Source organism: Phacochoerus africanus, chromosome 8, assembly GCF_016906955.1.
Source record: "Phacochoerus africanus isolate WHEZ1 chromosome 8, ROS_Pafr_v1, whole genome shotgun sequence".
Lineage (NCBI taxonomy): Eukaryota > Metazoa > Chordata > Mammalia > Artiodactyla > Suidae > Phacochoerus > Phacochoerus africanus.
Genome location: NC_062551.1, coordinates 127507262 through 127530940, shown reverse-complemented (window position 1 = coordinate 127530940; position 23679 = coordinate 127507262). Strand labels below are relative to the sequence as shown.

At 46.0% G+C, this 23679-nt stretch overlaps 1 protein-coding gene across 2 annotated transcripts in view; it reads left to right on the top strand.

Moving 5' to 3' along the window:
- Positions 1–22712, top strand: part of SLC66A2 (solute carrier family 66 member 2) — a 57304-nt gene extending 34592 nt beyond the window's left edge. For both annotated transcript variants that reach the window (XM_047794164.1, XM_047794163.1), the window contains 2 exons: positions 8340–8556; positions 20993–22712. In XM_047794164.1, the coding sequence (XP_047650120.1) occupies positions 8340–8556; positions 20993–21200 (425 nt within the window). In that variant the 3' untranslated portion in view covers positions 21201–22712. The remainder of the gene's footprint in view (positions 1–8339; positions 8557–20992) is intronic.
- The last annotated feature ends 967 nt before the right edge of the window (positions 22713–23679 follow it).

Here is a 23679-nt window from a genome sequence, read left to right as displayed (position 1 = left end):
CAGATGCTCCAGGGGGTCTTTCTTCCTCCCTTTCTGGCCCTCAGTGCCAGATCCCTACACGTGGGAGTTGGATGTGGCGCTCAGAACTCTCACTCCTGTAGATGAGTCTCTGTGAACCAATTACTTTCTAGTGTGTGGGGCTTCCCAGCCAGGAGCTATGGGGTTGCTTATATCACATAATCACGCCTCCTAACTCTTGATGTGGCCTCATGTTTGTCTTCTGCCATAGAATATCTTTTCGAAGGTTTCTGATCCATTTGGTTGAAGATTTCTCAGCATTTAGTTGTAAATTTAGTTGTTTTTAGGAGAGAAGTTGAGCTGCAGTCCTTCTATTCCTCCATCTTAATCCCTTCCCCCAAATTCAACTTCTTAGTATGTCTAGGGTTATTGTATTACCTAATTCATCTTGAGTGAATTTTTCTTATACCTTTCAAGGAGTTTGTCTCTTCTATCTAAGTGGTTGAATTTATTAGTGTAAAGTTGTTCATAATATATAGTTATCTTCTCATTATTCACTTACTTGTAGAATTAATGGTGATGTTACCTCTTTTTTTCTTGATACTAATAATTTGCATCTTTTCTTTTTCTCCTGATCATTCTGGCTGGAGGTTGATCTATTTTTACTGATCTTTTCAAAGAACCAGCTTTTGGTTCTACTGATTTTTCTCTGTTTTTCTGTATTTTTTGTACTTATTTCTGTTCCTACACTTGTTTCCTTTTGTCTCCTTACTTTGGGTTTAATTTGTTTTTTTTTCTTCCCCTGAGTTTGAGGTAGAACCTGAACTCTTTGGTTTGAGATTTTCCTTGTTTTCTAATATCAGCATTTAGAGCTGTGCATTTTGCCTTAAGTACTTCTTTAGCAGCATCCCATACATTTTCGAAAGTTGCATTTTCATTGAGTTCAAAATACTTCCTATTTTCTCTCATAATCTTTCTTTGACATATGAGTTGTTTAAACATGTTATATTGTTTATCTAGTTGCATGACGCCTCCTTTTAAATGTATTGAGGCAGTCTTATGGCCCACATAGGGTCTGTACCTATGAGTTTTCTGTCCGCAAAGATGTGTATTCTGTGTTTCCTGGGTCCATCAGGTCAAGTCAGTTTGTGGCGTTGCTCAACTTTCTGCACCTTCATTGATTTTCTATTTTTTCTCAGTTATTGAGAGAGGGTATTGAAATCTCTGACTTCAATTATAGGTTCATCAATTTTTTTTTTTGATTAGCAAGACATAGATTTATTAAGATAGGATGCTTGTGAGAGATGCAAGCAGATAGGTAAGGAGGTTCTACTGGTTTGTCTATTTCTCCTTAAGGATATATCAGTTTTTTTCAAAGCTCTTTTGTTATTAGTGTGTAAATGTTTAGGATTATTATGCCTTCTTGATTAATGGGTCCCTTACCATTATTAAATTGCCTTCTTTATCTTTGGTTATATTCTTTGCTCTGAAATATGCTTTCCTTGATATTAATATAGTCACTCTAGTTTTCTTTGACTGTATTAGCGTGGTTCATGTGTATATCTTTAGGCAATTTAGAGTTGAGTGTTACTGACAGACTGTCTTTTTAATTGGGTTATTTAGATCATTTGAATTTAATGCTGTTACTGATAAGGTTAGGGTTAAGTCTGTCATCTTGTTACTGTTTTCTATTTATACCATACTTGATCTGTTTTCCCTCTTATTCTGACTTCTTTTGATGAATTGAGTACTTTTGTGATTCCATTTTATCTCCTGTTGTTGGTTTAGTAGTTGTGACTCTTGTTTTTATTGTTTTAGTGGCTGATTTAAAGTTTTATTAATTTATTTTTTTGTTTTACTCTATTGTTATAAGAACTCCTAAGGTGAGATCCACCCTCTTGACCCATTTTAAAGTGTACAATGGCTGTTGACCACAGGTGCAGTGTTGTGGAGCAGCTGTCTGGAGCTTATTCATCTTGCTAATGGAGACTTTATGCTTAAAGATTATTAATTGTCCATTCCCCCACCCTCAGCCCCTGGCAGCGACCATTTCTACTCTTTGATTCTGTGAATGTGACTATTTTAGGTGACTCAAACAAGTAGAATAATGGAGTTCCTGTTGTGGCTCAGTGGAAACGAATCTGGCTAGTATCCATGAGGATGCAGGTTCAATCCCTGGCCTCGCTCAGTGGGTTAAGGATCGGGCATTTCAGTGAGCTGTGGTGTAGGTCACAGACGAAGCTCAGATATGGTGTTGCTATGGCTATGGCGTAGGCCAGGGGCTACAGCTCTGATTTGACCCTTAGCCTGGGAAGCTCCATATGCCACAGGTGCAGCCCTAGAAAGACAAAAACAAACAAACAAGTAGACTCATACAGTGATTGGACTTCACGTGACTGCCTTACTTCTCACAGTTCATCCATGTTGCATATATGTCAGAATTTCCTTTTTACAGGCTGAAAGGTATTCCATTGTATGTATGTACTGTATTTTCTTTATTTATTCATCTGTTGGTGGACACTGCTGTAGGGCTATAGCATTCATCTTTAACTTACCTTAGTTTACCCTCAAGTGAGATTTCCTACTATAAATGCTGTGAACTTTGCATACTTTTGTTTATCCCCTACCTACCTTAGTGTAATTGCAGTCATATATTTAAGTATGCTAAAACCCCACATTACGTTGTTCTTATTTTGTTTAAATAATCACTTCTATTAATGAGTTTTAAATTGTAAGAAAAATTACATATATTCACCCACTTAGTTACTGTTTCCAATGGTCACCTTTGATTGGATGTCAGATAGTGTGAATTTTACTGTGCTGGGTGATGGATATTTTTGTGCGGCCTATAAATACTCTTGAGCTTTGTTCTGGAATGCAGTTAAGTCACTTGGAAACTGTTTGATCTTTTTAGATCTTGCTTTAAGAAGAGTTGGATGGAAGCAGAACAGTGCCCAGTCTGGGCTAATTTCTCCCCTCGAAGGTGGCACCATCACCCCGTGCTCTGCCTGATGCCTGAATTTGGAGGTTTCCCAGGCTGGCTTGTGGGAGGGCACTGCTCCTGGCTGGGTACTGTTACTGCAACTCCTCTTAGTACGCTCCCTGGTCGGTGCTTAGCTGAGGACTCGAGGGAGGTTCTGTGGGTCCCCAGCCTCCCAGGCAGCCCTCCTCCAGTGCTCCCACCTGCAAACTCCAGCTTCCTGCCCTTCCACGCAGCTCCTTCACCCAGGGGTCTGTCCAGCTTGGCCGTGGTTTCCCACTTCCTATCCCAAATCCTGGGAACTCTCTCAGGTCATAACCTGGGTCAGTTTGGGGCTTACCTCCCTGTCCGGTGTCCCCACGTTGGCTCCAGGCTTATGGACGGAGGGCCGATGCGTTTGTTGTGTTGGGGGCGGGGGACAGTGGGGAAGGCTCCTCTCTACCGAGCCCCGGCTTTCAAAAGGGATTCTTTAAAAATGTCTGACTCTGCAGTCTCTGCTATAAGTGAGTTTAATTACATAAAATTCAATTTTGTGCTTTTTTTGAATAAACACAGATCAGTTTGGTTTTCATTTCTCACCAGTGATCCTTTCGCAGACTTAATACAGTTAGGGTTTGGCACATGGCTGCCACGTCACCATGGATCAGAGTGAGGCCAGGCTCAGCCGTGGGTGCCCCAGCGTCCCCCTCAGTGGACACTTGGTGATTGCAGTGGTGGTGGTGGGGGCTCCTGTTCTCAGCGTTAGTGAGAGGAGGGGGTTGCCAGGATGCCCCAGCAGGGCGGTTTCTAACCCAGGGTGGGTTATTGGCATTGATGTGGATGATTGGTTTGGCTAAAACAGCTTTGCAGAACCTGCCTCTGACACATCCAGATCTAGACCAGCAGATGGGCTGAGAGGGCCTGAAGGTCAGAAGTGGCCATCTGGGCCCGAGGTGAAGTTCCAGGGCTGGGCAGGTTCCTCCCTGGGCAGTGTTCTTCTGGCCAAGCGCATGTTGAAGTCTTGTGGCCTCCAGGACAACTGTGCTGGCTCTAAGGCCTTGTTCTGAGATGCGTTGCTCAACATTCACACCAGCCCAAGCTCTCATTAGCAAGTTCTTTATGGACTGGCCAGCTGCTCTGTTCTCATCGGTGAGTTTATGGACTGGCCGGCTGCAGTGACTGGCATGGTCTGGCATGGAGCAGATCTTTTCCTTGGTTTTGTTAGTACCAGCAGAGAGGAGCAGCTTGGTCCCACCAAGAAGCTGCCCTCTCTGCTCAACCTCATGGCCCCAGTCCCTGGGGACTCAGACCCTCCACATGGACGTCAGGGCGGCCCCTGTACTGCTGGCACCTCAGGTGCCTACCATCTAGTTTCTGACTCTCTGATTCTACTCTAAGTGCCTTGTGTAAATGGAATCACACAGCTTTAGTATTTGTCTTTTTGTCTCACTTATTTCACGCAGTGTAGTGTTCTCAGAGTTTATCCATACTGTAGATGGATCCATGTGCAGAATTTCCTTCCTTTTTGAGACTGAATCATACTCCATGGCATGTATATACATTTTGTTTATCCATTCATCTGTCGATTGACACTTGGCTTGCTTCCACGTTGTAGCTATTCTGAATAATGCCGCTATGAACATGAGTGTACAAATATCTGTTGGAGTACCTGTTTGCACTTCTTTTGGGTGTATGCCCAAAAGTGGAGTTGCTGGATCATGTAATAATCCTGTGTTTAATTTTCTTAGAAACTGCCATACTGCTTTCCATAGCAGCTCCAGCATTTTATACTCCACCAACAGGGCATTAGGATTCCAATTTCTCCATATCCTTGTCAATACTTATTTTCTGTTTTTAAAATAGTAACCATCCTAATGGGTGTAAAGTCGTATCTTGTAGTTTTGACCTACATTTCCACTAGGGGTGGTGAATGACATTATCTTTTTGCTTGGGCATTGGACATTTCTGTATCTTCTTTGGAGAGATGTCTGTTCAAGTCCTTTGACCTCTTTTAAAATTGGGTTCTTTGTAATTTTGTTTTTCAATTGCAGCCTTTCTTTATATATTCCGGATATAAGTCCCTTTCTGGATGTATGATTTGGAAATATTTCCTCCCATTCTATTGATTGACTTTTCACTCTTGATTGCATCTTTTTTGAAATGAAGTTAATTTTCTTCAGCTTTATTGAGGTATTATTCACATACACTATATTTAAGGTGTATAATGTTATGATTTGATACACATATATGTTGCAAAAAAGATTACCAAAATAATTAAGATTAGTTAACACTTCCATCCCCTCATCTCATTATTTTTTTTTCCATTTTTAAAATTGTGGTGATGCCATTTAAAATCAACTCTCTTAACAACTTTCAAGTATATCACACAATATTGTTAACTGTGGGCACTGCGCTGTATATCAGGTCCCTAGAACTTATTCGTCTTGTAACTGGAAGTTTGTACGCTTGGACCAACGTTGCCCTTTTCCTCATACCCCAAGCCCATGGTGACCGCCATTCTAAGCCTCTGTTTCTATGAGTTTGGCTTTTTTAGATCCACCTGTAAGTAAGTGACAACTCATAGCATTGCCTTTCTCCTTCTGATCACACTTAGCGTGATGCCCATATTGATGTTCATCCATGGACCCTTGGGCTTTTTTCATGTCTTCGTTACTGTGAATAATGCTGTATTGATTGTGGGGGTGCAGATTCCTCTTCAAAGCAGTGATTTCATTTCCTTTCAAGAAATATCCAGAAATGAGAATGAATCATAAGGTAATTCTATTTTATTTTTCTTTCTTTCTTTATTATTTATTTTGCTTTTTAGGGCCACACCCACAGCATATACAAGTTCCCAGGCTGGGGTTGAATTGGAGCTATGACTGCTGGCCAGAGCAATGTGAGATCCGAGCTGTGTCTGTGACCCTACACCACAGCAAGGCCAGGGATTGAACCGGCATCCTCATGGATACTGTTCAGGTTTATTTCCACTGTGCTATAATGGCAATTCCTATTTTAAATTTTTTGAGGAATCTCTATTCTGTTTTCCACAGCAGCTGCACCAATTTACCTTCTCACCAGCAGTGCATGAGACCCCTCTTTCTCCACATCGTCATGGACACTTGTTATTTCTTGTCTTTTTGATAATGGCCATTCTGACAGGTGTGAGGTGATGTCTCATGGTTTTGATTTGAATTTCCCTGATGCTTAGTGAGGTTGAACATCTTTTCATTTACCTGTTGGCCATTTGTATGTCTTCTTTGGAAAAATGTTTATTCAGGTCCTTTGCCCATTTTTAACTGGTTTTTTTTTGATGCTGAGATTATGAGTTCTATATGGATCCTGGATATTAACTCCTTATAAGAAGATAGTTGGTAAATATTGCCTCCCATTCCATAGTTTGCCTTTTTTTTTTTGTCTTTTTGGCATATGGAAGTTGTCAGACTAGGGATCAAATTGGAGCTGCAGATCCCACCCTACACCACAGCCACAGCAACTCGGGATCCAAGCTGCGTCTCTGACTTACACCACAGCTTACAGCAATGCTGGAACCTTAACCCACTGAGCAAGGCCAGGGAGGAACCCACATCCTCATGGATACTAGTCGGGTTTGTTAACTGCTGAGGCACAATGGGAACTCCCCATAGGTTGCCTTTTTATGTTGACTGTTTCTTCTGTTCTGCAGGAGCTTTTTCTCTTTTTTTAAAATATAATTTTTATACAATTTTTAAAGGTTACACTCCATCCATTTACAGTTATTACAAAGTATTGGCCATATTTCTAGTGTTGTACAAGATATCCTGTAGCCTGACTTACACCCAGCAGTGTGGATCTCCCATGCCCTAACCCCTGTATTACCTCTGTTGCCCCACTGGTAACCATCAGTTTGTTCTCTGTGTCTCTGGGTTGCAAAAGTTTTTTAGTTTGATGTAGTTCCACTTGTTTATTTTTGCTTTTGTTACTTCCACTTTCGAATCATATCCAAAAAATCATTGCCAAGACCAATGTCAAGGAGCTTTCTAAGAATTTTCTAGTTTTTATTTAGTGTATTTAGGTCTGATCCATTTTGAGTTAATTTTTGTACATGAAGGTAGGGGTCCAACCTCAGTCTTTTCTAAAAAAAAATTTTAACAAGGTTTTTCTGTTAGTCATTTGCCAATTGACTTGCTCCTTGAAAACATAAAATAGAAAAGCCTCTGACAGATTGACTTCAGACCCAGCTTTCTGAAGTCCTCTGGACCCCTCCAGGTGACTGCAGCCTGCCCCCATCCTGCCAAGCTCTCACTGTGCTCTGTGCTCGCTCCTCTCCTCGGCCCAAATCTTCAGCTGGGTTTGAGTCCCCTCCACTTGCTACACCTTCTCACCACTTCTGTCTGCACTGCCTCTGCATTTGCCTAGCTCCGAGTTCCTGGCTCCTTCAGCTTACATGGCCTCCCCCGTGCTGCACCTGGGGTTTTTGCCCTGCTCTGGGAGGTGACCACAGACCAGCAGGCCATGTCCATCCCTCCTGGCCCCTGCCTACACCCCCACTTCTAGCTCAGATATCTGATTCTCAGGGGTGGGGGTGAGGGAGTGGAGCCTGTAGTGGGGAACCTGGGTGTATGTGCAGCCTGGACCCCCCACGGCCCTTCCTGGGCCCCCTGGCTGGACGGCTCTGACCAATGAGACCTTACCCACACGCAGCCCTGGCTGGGTACCCTGGGCTGGACCCTGGGCCCGGCACAGCCTGGGGCACATCACACCCCTGTTGTGCTCCCTTGGTGTTCGCTCTGTTCCCCGACCTTCCCTGCACCCAGGACCCCCCTCTGCCAAAACCCAGGTGCCACATGTATTTTCTCATTTGTGTGAGGGTTTGTGAGTACAGGACACATCTCTATATCAGCTGAGTATGTGGTGATATTGTATACCTTAGTGACCCTTATTAAGAACCAAGTACTTTTTGGAAAATCATAAGGTTAACTCAATCAGGAAAACAATCCTAGGAGGTTGGTGCTATTAATCCTCTGTTATATCTGATGAAGTGGAGAAATATGTTAATCTAAAATTGTAGGGGAAGGAATGGGATTCTGACCAGGAGACAAGTTCAGGAGGCTCTGGATTAATCCTGCACTAGGCTATCAATACTGTTTTAGGAGGAATTTAAGGTTGAGTTAGTATCTGTAGACTCCCTCAGAAATGCTTTGATGGAGGAGATGGAACCCAGAGTTCATGACCATGTCCTCACATTGACCTTGACCTCGTCATTCAGGTCACCTCCACCTCACTCAGCCCTGCCCACCTCACTCAGCCCTGCCCACCTCACTCAGACCCACCCCTCACTCAAACCCTCCCTCCTCACTCAGCCCCACCCCTCACTCAACCCCACCCTTCTCTTGCCGACCCTGGCCTGCAAGTTCAGCTCATGCCTTTCCATTTGCCCTAGACTTGGACCCTCATCACTTCTGGCGCTGGAGCAGCTTTGGAGACTACGTGCAGTGTGTCCTGGCCTTCACCGGCGTGGCAGGCTACGTCACATATCTGTCCATCGACTCAGCCCTCTTTGTGGAGACCCTGGGCTTCCTGGCTGTGCTGACCGAGGCCATGCTGGGCGTCCCGCAGCTCTACCGCAACCACCGCCTCCAGTCCACGGAGGGCATGAGGTAGGCACATGGCTCCCTCAGTGTCCTCACATGCACAGTAACAGCAAATGTACCTCACTTTCAATTCTATTTGGAAAACTGCCAGTTAGAGAGCAGTTTAGGGTTAAGCACACTGGTCCTTGGACTTCTCGACGTGAAGGTGGGTATGTTGGTGTGTGACCAGTGAGGGAAGGCAGAACCCCTCCTGTGAAGCAGCTGCCTGCAGCCTGCAGCCTGGTGGCTCCAGTCCATGGGTGGGAGGCCAGACAGAGATGTCTCCAGAAGAGACAAGGTTCAAGCCCCTTAGTGGAAGAAATGATGCAACAGCTTATTCCCCTCAATGTCACCAAGAAGAGGTCTCAGTTTCTCCCTGATGGGGTGAAAACAATTCTATTTTCAATAACATCAAAAGGACAAAATGCTTGGGAATTAACTTGACTACGGAGGCAAAAGACCTGTGCAGTGAAAACTACAGTGAGATGGCACCTCACTATCAGAAAAACAAAGAATGGCAAGTGCTGGTGAGGATGCGGAAAAATTGGAACTCTTATGTTCTGTTGGTTGGCATCCAAAATGGTACAGCTGCTGTGGAAAACAGTATGATGTTTCCTCAAAATATTAAAATATAATTCTGAAATGACCTAGCAATTCCACTTTTGGGCATATACCAAAAGAATTGGAAGCAGGCTCTTGAAAAAGTATTGTATACCCACGTTCATAGCAGCATTATTCACAGTGCCCAAAACGTGGAAGCAACCCAAGTGTCCACCAGTGGGTGGATGGATAAGCAATGTGGTATGTCCATTCAGTGGAGTATTACTCAGTCTTAATAAAGAAGGAAATTCTGACACTTGCTACAGCATGGAACTTGGAGGATATTCTGCTCCGTGAAAGAAGCCAGTCAAAAAGGAGAAACACTGTATGGTTTCACATATATGAGGTATTTAGAGTTGTCAAAATCATAGAGACAGAAAGTAGATGGTGACTTCCAGGACTGTGAGAATGGGAGAATGGAGAGTTATTGTTTAGTGGGTACAGAGTTTCAGTTATACAAGATGAAAAGATTATGTGGATGGATGGTGGTGATAGTTGCAAAACAGAGTGACTGCAACTAATATCATTGAACCGTATACTAAAAATCATTAAGATGGTAAATTTTATGTCAGTGAAAACAATTTAGCAAAAACAAAAAAAGTCATAATATAGGAAGAGCCCATGTACCCTTTACTCAGCTTGCCCAGTTGTAACATTTTGCAAAACTGTGGCCTGGTCTCACAGCCAGGGCACTGACAGGACACATCCAGACAGAGTCCCCCCAACCAGGGTTCCTGCTGCCCTAGCACCAGCTTGCCCAGCCCTGCCCACCCCAGACCTAACTGGGCAGGCACTGTTATCCATCACTATAATTTTGTCATTGCAAGCATGTTGTGTAGATGGGATCACACTGTATACGATCTTTTAAGTTTGTTTTTTTTTTTTAATTGATGTGATTCTCTGGAGAGTCACCCCAGTTGTTGCTATATTAGCAGTTCACTCCATAATCTTTCACAGTGTGGGTGTTCACGGTCTGCTTGACCACTCACCTCTTGAAGGACATCTGGATTATTTGCAATTCACAGCTATTACAAATAATATTTCTGTAAACATTCACGTAGGTTTTTGTGTTAACATAAGTTTCCTTTTTTTTTTTTTTTGGCTGCACCCACAGCACACAAAAGTTCCCAGGCCAGAGATCAAACCTGAGCCACAGCAGTGACCTAAGCTGCTGCAGGAACAATGCCAGATGCCCAACCGACTGTGCCACAGAACTCCCAACAGTAGGATCCTTTATAGAGCAAATTCAGAAGTTTTTTATGAAGTCCAGTTTATCAATTTTACCTTTTATGTATCATGACTTTGGTGTCAAGTCTTAGCACCCTTGGCCTAGCTCTAGATCCTGAGTATTTTCTCCTTTGTCTTTTTCTAAATGTTTTATTGTTTTGCATTTTCCATTTAAACCTTTTGAGTTAATTATTTTATAAGGCATGAGACTTAGATTGATTTTTTTTCTTCACCTTTGTCAACAATCAGTTGGGTATATTTGTGTGGATCTATTTCTGGATTCTCTTCTAGTCCATTGATCCACGTGTAAGTCCCTCTGCCAATACCACAGTCTTCAGTACTGCAGATGTATAATCAGTCTGATTCCTCCCATTTTCTTTTGTTTTTGATATTCTAATTATTTTGTCTTTCATGTACAGTTTAGAATAATCTTATCTATACCTGCCAAAAATCTTGCTGGAATTTTGGAAGAGATTGTGTTGTATATCGGTTTAAGAAGTGACAGTTTTACTATGTTGAGTGTTTTTATCCTTTAGCCTGGTATATCTTTCCATTTACTTAGAGCTTCTTTGATTTCTTTCATCAGCCTTTTGCAGTTTTCAGGATAGAAGTCTAGTACATGCTTTATTACATTTATACCGAAGTATTTCATTTACTTAATTTTTTTATTGAATGTAGTTGATTTACAATATTGTGTTAGTTTCAGGTGTACAGCAAAATGATTCAGTGATATATATATATATATACATACATATTTTTTCAGAGTATTTTCCATTTTGGGTTATTACAAGATATTGAATATAGTTCCCTGTTCTACACAATAAATCCTTGTTGCTTATCTGTTTTATGTATAGTAGTTTATATATGTTAATACCAAATTCCTAACTTAAATCTCCCCCACTCCCTTTCCCCTTTGATAACCATAATTTGTTTTCTATGTCCATGCATCTGTTTCTCTTTTGTATATAGATTTATTTGTATTATTTTTAGATTCCATCCATAAGTGATATTATGTAGTATTGTTTTTCTCTGACTGAAGTATTTTATTCACTTTTGAGTAACTGTAATTGGTATTGCATCTTAAATTTTATTTTTTAGAGTTGCTAGCATATAGAAATACAGTTAATTTTGTATGTTTATCTTACATCTAGAAACCTTCCTAAACTCAGTAGTTTCTGGTTTTCTTGTAGACCCTTCAGATTTTCCATTTAAACAATCATGTAAAAATAGGATAGTTTTGGTGTTCCCTGTTGGCCTAGTGGATAAAGGATCTGGCATTGTCATTGCTGTGGCTCAGGTTAAGTCTTTGGCCTAGAAACTTCTACATGCCATGGGTGTGGCCAAAAAAAAAAAAAAGGAATAGTTTTATGTCTTACTTTCTGATCGGTGTGCCTTTTATTTCCTTTTTTTTTTGTCTTTTTGTCTTTTTTGTTGTTGTTGTTGCTATTTCTTGGGCCGCTCCCGCGGCATATGGAGGTTCCCAGGCTAGGGGTTGAATCGGAGCTGTAGCCACCGGCCTACGCCAGAGCCACAGCAATGCGGGATCCGAGCTGCGTCTGCAACCTACACCACAGCTCACGGCAACGCCGGATCGTCAACCCACTGAGCAAGGCCAGGGATCGAAACCACAACCTCATGGTTCCTAGTCGGATTCGTTAACCACTGCGCCACGACGGGAACTCCCCTCCTTGCCTTTTTGTACTAACTAGAACTTTCAGAACTATGTTGAATAAGAGTAGTGATAGTGGACATGCTGCTTGTTCCTGATCTGAAGACTTGTGTTTCACCACTAAGTATAATGTTAGATGTAGAAAGCTCTCTACGACTGTTTTCTGAGTTTTTTGTTTGTTTGTTTGTTTTTTTGTCTTTTGTCTTTTTAGGGCCACACCCATGGCATATGGAAGTTCCCAGGCTAGGGGGTCTAACCAGAGCTGTAGCCACCGGCCTACACCAGAGCCACAGCAACAAGGGATCCGAGCCGCAACTGCTCAACCTACACCACAGTTCACAGCAGTGCCGGATCCTTAACCCACTGAGCGAAGCCAGGGATAGAACCCGCAACCCCATGATTCCTAGTCGGATTCATTAACCACTGAGCCATGACAGGAACTCCATGTTTTCTGATAGTTTTTATATTGAATGAGTTTTGAATATCGTGAAATGCTTTTTCTGCACTGATTGATATGATTACGGGGTTTTTCTTTAGCCAATGGTGATTGCATTGATGTTTTTCAAATATTGAGCCAATCTTGCATTCCAGAAATAAATCATTCTTAGTCACGGCATTTACATTTTTATAAACTAATATATAGAGACTGCTGAATTCTACTTGCTAATATTTTAAGGATTTTTTTTTTTTGGTCTTTTTAGGGCCGCACCCACGGCATATAGAGTTTCCCAGCTAGGGGTTGAAATGGAGTTGCAGCTGCCAGCCTATGCCACAGCCACAGCAATGCCAGATCCAAGCCACGTCTGTGACCTTACACCACAGCTCATGGCAATACCGGATCCTTAACCCACTGAGCAAGGCCAGGGATCGAACCTGCATCCTCATGGATGCTAGTCAGATTTGTTTCTGAGGAGCCACGATGGGAACTCCTTTTAAGGATTTTTGTGTCTGTCTTCATGAGGGTATTGATCTGTAGTTTTCTTTCTTTTTTCATTTTCTTTCGTATTACTTTGGTTTGGGTTTTAAGGTAATACTAGCTTTGTAAAATTAATCGACAAGTCTTCCTTCTATTTTCCAGAAGAGATAGTGCAGAATTTGTGTTAACTCTTCTTAAAGCATTTACTGAAATCTCTGATGAAATCCTCTAGGCCTGGATGTTTCTTTTGTTGGAAGTTTTAAATTATGGATTCAATTTCCTTAATAGTTACAGGGTTATTAAAATTTTCTGATTCATGTTGGGTGAGCTGTGGTAGTTTAGGCTCTTAGAAGCATTGGTATATTTCATCTGTGAATATATTGGTATATTTCATCTGGTATATTTCACTGTGTTGTCATTGTTCGTAGGGTTCTCTTTTTGATGTTTTCAGGGTCTGTAGTGATGTTCTATGCTGCATTACTGATAATTTATATATTTCTTCTTGCTAAAAGTATGTCAGTTTTATTCATCTTTTCAAAGAATTAATTCTGCTTTGTAGACTTTTCTTTTTTAAATTTCATTGATATTTACTCTTATTATTATTATTTTTTTGGCCGCACCTGCAGCATGTGGAAGCTCCTGGGCCAAGGATTGAACCTGCACTGCAGCTGTGGCCTGTGCCAAAGCTGTGGCAATGCTGGGTCCTTAGCTCACTTCGCTGGGTTGGGGGTTGAACCTGTGCCTCTGCAATGACCTAAGCCCTGCAATCAGATCCACAACCTGTGCCACCAGGACTCCTAACCAGCCTTTAAGAGTATCCGGTGGTGGAAGAATTTTTTACTTTCCTTCATCTGAGAATGTCCTGATTTCCCTTTCATATCTGAAGGATATTTTCACTGATATAAGATTCTGGGTTGATAGTTCTTTTCTTTCAGCACTTGAAAAATGTTGTGTCACTTCCTTTCTGGCATCTATGGTTTCTGAGAGAAACCCATTGTCATTTTAATTATTTTCACTTATATGTTATTATGCTTTAGCTGCTATTGAGATTTTTATCTTTGTTTTGAGTTTTTAGAAGTTTGACAATGATGTGTCTCTTGATATGGATTTATGCTATTTGGAATTCACTCAGCTTCTGGAATCCCTGGCACTATATGTCTTGAAACTTAATTGAGGAAGTTTCAGTCATTGTTGCTTTGAGTGCTTTTGCAGTCCTGCCCTTTCCCTTCTCAAGGACTCTGATGATATTAGTGTTAGATCATTTGCTATGATTCCTTTGTTATAATCATTTGTTATTATTCACTGCTTCTTTCTATTGTCCCAGCCACTGTGCTCTCAGTCCATTCATTAACTGTTTCCTTTTTGTTATTGTATTTTTCAATATAATAACTTTTTTTTTGGCTTCACCCATTGCATGCAGAAGTTCCTGGCCTAGGGATCAAACCTGCACCACAGCTGTAGCCAGAGCCACAGCAGTGACAATGCCAGATCTTTAACCATTGCCAATTTAAAGTACTCAATTCAGGATTTCAGTAATTCATACCACGATCTAATTTTAGTACATTTTTATCACCCAAAAGTCAGCCTCACTCCCATTAGTAATTAGTAAACCATAGAGGCCAGAAAGGAAGTGGCACAACATTTTTCAAGTGCTAAAAGAAAAGAACTGTCAACCCAGAATCTTATATCAGTGAAAATATCCTTCAGAGATGAAAGGGAAATCACTCCCCATTTGTCCCAATCCCCCCCCCACCCCCCCACCCCAAGGCCAGGCAACCTCGGCCGTTCTGTCTGTACGGCCTTGTCTAGTCTGGACACACCACATAAATGGAATCATATGGTACGTGGTCCTTTGTGCTGCTTTCACTTTGCATAATGTTCCCAAGATTTGTCCAATCTGTCTTTTTTTTTTAGGGCCACACCCGTGGCTTATGGAGGTTCACAGGTTAGGGGTTGAATCCGATCTGTAGCTGCTGACCTATTGCACAGCCACAGCAATAGAGGATTTGAGCTGCATCTGTGACCTAACTACAGCTCACAGCAACGCCGGATCCTTAACCCACTGAGCAAGGAGGCCGGGGATTGACCCTGCGTACGCATGGATACTAGTCAGATTCATTTCCACTGAACCCACGATGGGAACTCCAGTCTGTCCTTTTTAAGGTTGAATAACGTTTCACTGTATGGATGGATCAAAATTTGTTTAGCCATTCTTCAGTTGCTGGACATTTTGGCTGTTCAGCATTTTTTTGGTGATTGTGAATGATGCTTCTGTAAACATTTGTGTACAGGTTTCTGTGTGGATGTATGTTTCATTTTCCTTGGAATAGACCAAGGAGTGGAGCTGCTGGGTCGGTGGCTGCATCGTTTATATCCTTGCCAGGCATTCGTGGTCCTGCCCTTTCCACATCCTCACCAGCACTTGTCACCATCTGACCTTTTGACTGTAGGTGTCCTAGTCAGTGTGAAGTGGGATCTCCTGTGCCATTGATCTGCATTTCCCTGATGACTAATGACATCCAGTGCCTTTTCGTTGTGATTATTGGCATTTGTGTATCTTCTTTGAGACAGGTCAATTCAGATTCTTTGCCTATTGTAAAATTTGGTTGTTTGTCTTTTATTATTGAGTTGTAGAGGTCTTTAAATATCTTGGACACCAGAACCACATCAGATACATGATTTGCAAAAACTTCCCATTGTATGGGTTTTTTTACTTGATATTTTCCTTTGCAGCACAGATTTGAATTTTGATGAAGTCCAATATATTTTTTTAAAAATTGCTATGTTTTTGATGTTACACTCAGTAAATCATCATTTCTTGTCACCCAAGGTCACAAAGGCCTACTCCTTTGGGATGTGCCGTGGGTAGGTTTTGAACTTTGGGAGAGAGTTAGATAGGTGGTAAGGAGGGAAAGGTGTGGGCCCAGGCTGGGAGACAGGAATGAGGAGTGGGTGGGGAGGTGAGTGGGCCAGGGAGAGGCCTTCTGCAGGGCTGGACAGGGCGAGGATGAGGTGAGAGGTATTTTAGGAATAGTGATCTGGCTGCCCATTTTGGGAGGAAAAATACTGGAGCCAAGAATGAGGTAAGGGGAGCCGGGATTAAAATAGTGGGGAGGCGGGGGGAGGGCCAGGCATAGGAGGCAGCAGCTGGAGCGGGGACGGGTGTGATGAGGGACCTGGGAAAAGGGATCCTACTCCCAGGGCACCTGCTGGGCTGGAAGAAAGCAGCCTGGGGGAGTGGAGGAAGTCTCCCACCCAGACCAGCTTCTATAGGGTTTCCTGTGCCCTGTGCATCATCCGAACCCTGGGCTGTTTGAGTCCTACATCCAGGAGTAGGTCTCCTGGAGACCCAGCCACCCACCAGTGGGCGAGTTCTGGGTTTGGTGTCCACGAGCACATCCCTGGCATGCGGAAGTCCTGCCCCCCATCATTGTTGAGGGTAAAGATGAGGGAAGGATGGCCTTGCGCTCTGGCAGATGGGACCAGAGCCCCTGCTCCCAGCACGAGGGCGCATGTCACTCTGGCTGCTGTGTGTGCCCTGTTCAGGCTGAGGGGAACGAACTTGATTCATGTTTGACCTGGCTGTGGCCCGCTGAGCCCTTGACACTTGGGGCTGGTTGTGGGGCCTCTGCAGGCCGTCAGATTCCTGTCCCCATGCGATAACCAACTGATGGCTGGGGCCAGGGAGCCATCCAGGCAGCTAAAAATGCTCCTGTGCCTTAGGCAGAGCCCAGCTCTCAGCCATGACCTCACTTCTGCACTTGCTGGGGTGAAGGTGCACCTGTGTGTTCAGCACTCAGAGGGACATCAAGCCGGGGATGGGCTCCAGCTGTACCATCCACCCTAGTCTTTCCTGCCATTTGAGGCACTTACTGTGTGCCTTTGGGCAAGTTGCCTGATCTCTCTGTACCTCAGCTTCTCCATAAGAGGGGCGCCACGCAGGCCACCACATGCTCTTTAGTGGCAGGGACTGGCCTGGTGGTACTCAGGCAGCGCAGGCCCAGAGCTGCCCTTGTTCAGATCTGGTTCCAGTCACAGCACTTGCTGTCCTCATCACGGCCACCAGCCACTGTATAACCAGGGCTGCATCCAGCCAGCTCTCAGGGGAGCTGGGACTCAAGAGCCCAGCGCCTGCTTCTGTTTTGGTTGGCGTGTGCAGGTGTGTGAGCCCAGTGACTATGGGTTCCCCTCAGGGTGACTATCTCCTGTGCTCTGGGCCTGCGTGCAGCAGGGAGGGGCACATAGCTCCCTGTGGCTCCAGCCCCTGGGGTAGTTGTCCCACTCTATCCCACCCACCCCTATCCCCGGGTAGGAGTGGAGCTGCCCGCTCCCCAACGTCTGCCGGTGTGTGACCTGATATGTGGCTCCAGCTTGGTGAGGAACCGTGAGCCAGACGTGGAAGGAGGCCTGAGGAGGGACATGTGGCATGTCTGTAGAGCATCAGCCTGGTCCTTGGCAGCTGGGGACCTCCCATTGCTCTATAAGAGCAGAAGTTAGCATAGCTGCAGATGGTTGAGGGTTATGGGGCTTCCACTGAGGAGGCTTCTATAGTAACTGCTCTGATTTCAGGTGGACGAAGCAGAAGATGTGAAGGGCATTGCTGGCTTGTCCTTTCTCCTTCTAGGGTGTCTGACGCCCTCTGGGGTCAGCCCGCAAATGACCATTGCCTGCTTTTGTGCCTGGGCTCTGTGCATAGAAGAAAGGAGGTGACAGAAGGCCTGCGGTGGGGGACAAGGTCAGGACACTGGGAGGTGACAGTGGAGAGGTTGGGGACACTGAGAGGTAGCAGTAGGGAGTTTAGGGACAGTTTGAGAGGTGGCAGTAGGGAGGATGTGGACACTCTGAGGGACAGTGGGAGGTGTCATGTGCACCCGCACCACCTCTGCGATCCCCTGCTCTGCACATACAGGTTAACTTGAGCCACTGCCTAGGCAGCCCCCAGTGCTCCTGCCTGCTGCTTTTTCTGAGCACTGCTATTGGCGGCCCCCGTCTAGTCCCCTCTGTGTCCCTGGGAGATGATACAGGGTCACCCACAGCTCATTTGTCACACCACTACCTCACTCTAAAATCCTCAGTTGGCACAGTTGAGAAGGACAGAATTCAGACAGAGAGAGGCACAGACTTGCAGGCACCAAAATGGAAGAGATGGCAGCAGCAAGGTGCTTTCCTGCCCACTCCTCAGCCCTTGTCCGGGGCTCACTAGGTTAGGTGTCCACAGGGACTGGCCAGTGAGGGCCAGCAGAACTCAGGGCAGAGGGGCACAGGGTGGTCAGTGATGGAACAGTCTCAGATCTTTTCCATGTCTGGCCCACCTCTGCCCTTGGGTGCAGCTTACAAGCCTGGACATTGTGGACAGAGCAGCACTGGGCCCCTGGAGCAGGTGGATGGTGGAGAGGAAACCAGGCCTTGAAGTATGAGTGATGTGGAGTGTTTTTCCCACATGTGCCAGCCTGGGCTTCTGCACAACCTGAAGTCCTGAACAGTGTGCTGGGTAGAAGGTGCCAAGAGAAGCCTCTCTTCCTGGTCTGAGAAGTGGGAAGGGGTCCCCGCCAAGACCTGTGGGACAGACCACCCCCCAGGTCTCAGCCTGGCCTCTGAGTGCTGCCCACAGTGCAGATCTGAGTAGCACCAAGGTGGTTTTGAAAACTGAATGAATTGAGCCAGAGCCCCTGAAAACTAGCTAGAACTTGCAGTTTGAAACTAACCTCATGAGTTCCCTGCTAGAACAAAAAAATGGCATTCTTTACAGGAGCGAAGCAGAGTCATTAAAAATGTCCAGGATAGGAACCCAAACTACTCAATATGAAGGTTAGGAAAATCTCAACGACCCTCAAAAGAAAAGACAACCAATAGACAACAGAGACAACCAAGACAGTCCAACCAGGGTGCCACAGATACTGGCATAATCAGATTTTAAAGGCACTGGTATAACTGTGCTCTAAAAAGTGAGAGTAGATGTTTCTTGAAACCAGTGTAAAGATCGACCATCTCACCAGAGAAATAGAAGCTGTAAGAAAAACCAACTAGAAAATTGAATAATACAATTGCTAAATGAAAATATAAATTGAAAAATACAATAGCTAAATAAAAAATATACTTCATGAGTTCAATAGTAGAATGAAGATGACAGAGGACGAATCTGTACATTAGAAGATAAATCAAAGAAAATCATCCATTCTGAACAACAGGAAAAAAATCGGAAAAAACCCCCATCGCCTCAGGGACAGCACCAAGAAGTCTAACTGATGTCACCTGAGACCACAGGAGAGGGGAAAGAGTGGTGTGAAACAGAATAGTTGAAGAAATAATGGCTGAAAAATCCCAAATTTGATGCATGATAATTGTGTAAGATTTAAGATGTTCAGCAAATCCCAAACATGCATCACATCACAGCAATCAAAGTGCTAAAAACCAAAGTCAAAAAGTGTTGCAAGCAGCTGGAGAAAAGCACTGATTATATATGATAAACTGGATTTTTTTTTTTTTTTTTTGCCATTTCTAGGGCCGCTCCTGCGGCATATGGAGGTTCCCAGGCTAGGGGTCGAATTGGAGCTGTAGCTGCCAGCCTACGCCAGAGCCATAGCAACGCAGGATCTGAGCCACGTCTGCATCCTACACCACAGCTCACGGCAACGCCGGATCCTTAACCCACTGAGCAAGGCCAGGTATTGAACCCGCAACCTCATGGTTCCTAGTCGGATTTGTTAACCACTGAGCCATGACAGGAACTCCCTAAACTGGATTTTTAAATGCAGAATTAGTTATCAGCTGATTTAAAACAAAAGCCCTTATACACTCTGTGAGCCCATAGGACAAAACCAGTCATCTGTGCTGGGCCATGTGAAGTGGACAACTGGCATTCTGTGCCTCCTGAGCCGAGTCAAGTAAAGGCCCCTGGAAGCCTGAGGCCATCAAGTGACGCTCAGTAGAGCTGTTCACTTCCTTTCCTGGTTCCACGTGGTTGGCTTGACACTGCAGTGGGCAGAGTAGGGGACATGGCCACCCCTGTGCTGGGCACAGGATGAGAGGTCCTTGCCTGGTTTTCCAGATAATAACTAGTCTGGGCTCAGAGTTAACCCAGCACCATAGCTCCAGGTGGACGGGCCACTTTAGGAGTGAGTGCCTGCCATGCCCACTGCATAAATGGCGCCTTGACCTGGTGTCTGCATCCTGTCCACTTGGGAATGCTCCCTCCTCCCTCCCGACTTCAGCTTTCTGCTGCAGTCTGGTTTAATCAGCCTTATAAGGGTCAGCCTGCATGGAAATGGGTCTGATTTAAACATTTTATGCTGGCAAACATGATGGTGCTCATTACCTGACAAGCCAGGCTTTAGATGCTGCATGTGGAGTGGTGTATGTAGACATGAGTGACAGGTGACAGGGCCCCCTCTGTACCCCATAGACCATTCTGAGCCTGGGTGGTGGTGCAGATGACCAGAAGTGGAGTCCCCCTCTGATGTCTGGGTGAGGGGCCTGGCCAGAGGTGGTGGCCCAGAGGCCTTTGGATGCAGGAGTGCGGGTGGGAGGCCATGCTTTCCTGAGGCAGGCAGTGGATGTGGGCCAGAGTGCCATGACCTGCAGTTCTAATGCAGCCACTTGGTGTAAGGTGGTGGCAGTCCTTCCTTTTCTGTCTGAGGCCAGTTTGTCCCAAGGGCCACTTAGCTGATGTGCCTGCAGCTCGGAGGATGGTATGCTTGTGAGGCCACATGGCCTCAGCCCCTGTGCTGGCCCTTTCTCCGGCTTGGGCCAAAGGGCTCCTGCAGTCCAGGGGCCTTCCTGTCCCTGTGGCCATGCATGAGACCACATAACACGAGGCTATGTCATGGCGAGGACAGAAGGGGTAGGAAGGAGGCCAGGGCCTGGGGTCTCTGCCTTTCATGTCTTGACCCCTGGTTTATGTCCCCTTGACCCCTGTTTATGACCCTTAAGCTCCTGGTGTGTCCCCTGACCCCTGGTTTATAGTCCCTAACCCCCTGGTTTATGGCACCTGGGCTCTGGCATGTCCCCTGAATCCTGGTTTGTGAACCTGACCCCTGCCTGTGTCTCTGCAGCATCAAGATGGTCCTCATGTGGACGAGTGGCGACACCTTCAAGACGGCGTACTTCCTGCTGAATGGGGCGCCCCTACAGTTCTCAGTGTGCGGCCTGCTGCAGGTGCTGGTGGACCTGGCCATCCTGGGCCAGGCCTACGCATTCACCCGCCACCCCCTGAAGCCCGCACCCCATGCCACGCACCCTGCCAGTGCCAAGGCCCTCTGAGGCAGCCAAGGAGGATGAGGACCTAGGACTGCTGGCCATGGGCACTGACCCAGCCACCTGTCCCCCACATGGATGTTCTGGCCCTGAGATGGTGTCCTGGCTGTCAGGGTCTTGTCAGGCTCCCTCAGCCAGGACTGGCATGAGCAGGTTTCACCCTGGGGCAGGGCGAGGTGGGGCAGGGCTGCCTCATCTTCCTGGTGATGGAAAAGCAGGTATTCTCTCTCACCTCCATTCAATACCCCCAGCAGGAGCCCAGGGCATTTCACAACCCGGGAGGAGGGAGTCCTGTGCTCTGAGGGCCAAGGACATCAGGGAACCTCCAGTCTCAGCCCCCATGGACTAGACATGGTTGGTGGGGCTGAGAGGGCCTGCAGCAGGGCCCCGGGAGCCCCAAGACTGGCGAGGGTGGGAAACGGTGCCAGGAGAACCCAGGGTCCTAGCACATGGAGCCTTTGGTCTCAGCATGGCCTGGGAGGGGGCGCCCTGGGGCCAGAGGGTGGCCGAGGTGGGGTAACAGCAGGGTTGGCCTCAGGTTCAGAGAGTACATGAAGTGCTTCAGTGCAGCTGTCCCACTGGTCTTGGCCCCTGGTCAGCCTTCTTCCAGGCAAGGCTAGTGTTGACCCCACCAGGCAGGGCCAGGCCTGTGTCCAGAGCAGCTGGGCCCTGGCCAGGGCAAGCCCTGAGGTGTTGGAAGCAGGGCCAGGAGTTCGCAAGGGTGTGGGCGTGGCAGGGTGCCAAAGCCCCTGTGGGTCCTGGAAAGGCTGAGGGCCTGGGTCCAGGCTGGGCAGATGCACCGGCCATCCCCAAGGAGGGATGCCCTGTGCTGCGGCCCTTCCCCTTGGGGAATTGTGCAGACATGGCTTAGGCTTCCGACTCCCAGCACTGGAAAACGCCTGCAGGCCAGGAGGGGACAATGAGGCAGGCATCCCTATGCTGGGTGGGCCATCCCTGCTTCCAGGAAGCCCCCTCCCCACACCCCCAGCTCTCAGGCCTGATGGGGACGTCCCTGCTGGCCCCCTTCGTTGCAGCATCTGGCTGGGGTGGGGTTGCTGGTCTGACGCTGGTCCCTCCTTCAGTTCACAGGAGCATCTCAGTCTGGCCATGTGGGCCCTGTGGGCCCTGCAGGCGAGTGTTCTAACTGCTGTCATGGGTCCCCACAGGCAGCGCCTTCCCATCCGCTGGGCGGAGGAGTGGCTCTGTGTGGTGTCCACACTCTATGGCCGGTGCCAAAGCTCTAGCGTCTGCTGTGACCAGTGGAAAACATGCAAAGCTGTTTCCTCCTCCTGAGTTTTCCTCAAAAACTCCTGAATGTTTGAGGATCCTGCTTAGTTCTCTGGGCTGCAAGATGCTTTGAAAATATTTATTTTTTAAAAATGAAGGGAGATGTCTGTAGCCGTAATCGCCTCCAAATGAAAACATCACCAGTTGCAGTGGTGACCTATGTATGTGCCACCTGTGGGAGCAGTGGCAGTTCTATGTGACTTTCATTCAATAAACTGCTCACGGATCCAGTGTGGCCTTGTCAGTGGCATGGATGGGGGCCCAGACAGAGCAAAGAGTCAGTCTCGTCCTTATTCATCTCAGGGGTCCCAGGGAAGGGCCGGTTCCATATCCAAGGGCTGTGAGGCCTAGGCTGCTCCTTTGGGTTCCCATGGACAGTGACCACCCTGTGCCAGCAGGGCCAGGCCAAGAGGAGGCCAGGCACCCTGCACTCTGCCAGTTCACAGTTCCCTTGGCCGTGAATGCCTCACCAGGATGGGAAGTGTCTCAAGGGAAATGGATGGTTCTGCACAGCAGGTAAGATGGAACCCCTGGGACTGAGCAGGTTTTTTTTTTTTTTTTTTTTTTTCCCATGGAGAAATTTATGCTGGGTGAGGCCAGGAAAATCAATGAAGTCAAAATATATGAAAGTGATATATTTTTAACTTTTTAAACATGTCACCCCATCCCCTAGCACCAGCCCTAGGAATTACCCCCTGGAGCTGATCAAAGGTGGTAAACATTCAATGTGGCACCCCCCCAGGCAGCAAGGGGCACCCACTAAATGAAGCAGGACAGGGTCCTACTCTGGGGGGAATTTTAATTTTCCTCTTGATAATGTGTTTATTGAAATTAACTATTTTAATTAAAAAATTAATGCAGTAAATATTCAAGTGGTAAAACACCACCAAAAATATGAAGGTGCCTTTTTGGGGAACCACTTTTTTTTCCAGAGAACTTACCTGTACCCCATTTCTGTGACATCACTAATGAGCAGAGAAATGGCACAGAAAAGGCACCTGTGTTCTGAGTCCCTGGACCTGGCCTCAGTGAGCTGAAAGCTCTTTCACAGCCCCTGCTATTACCCTGGGCAGGAGAGCTCTGTACCCTGAGCTCTGGGCATGGCCACCCATACAGGAAAGGGCAGAGGATTTTAATAACCCTCAAGAAGTGGGCTTCTAGTCACAAAAATATATGAAGTTCACTTTCCTCCCAAACC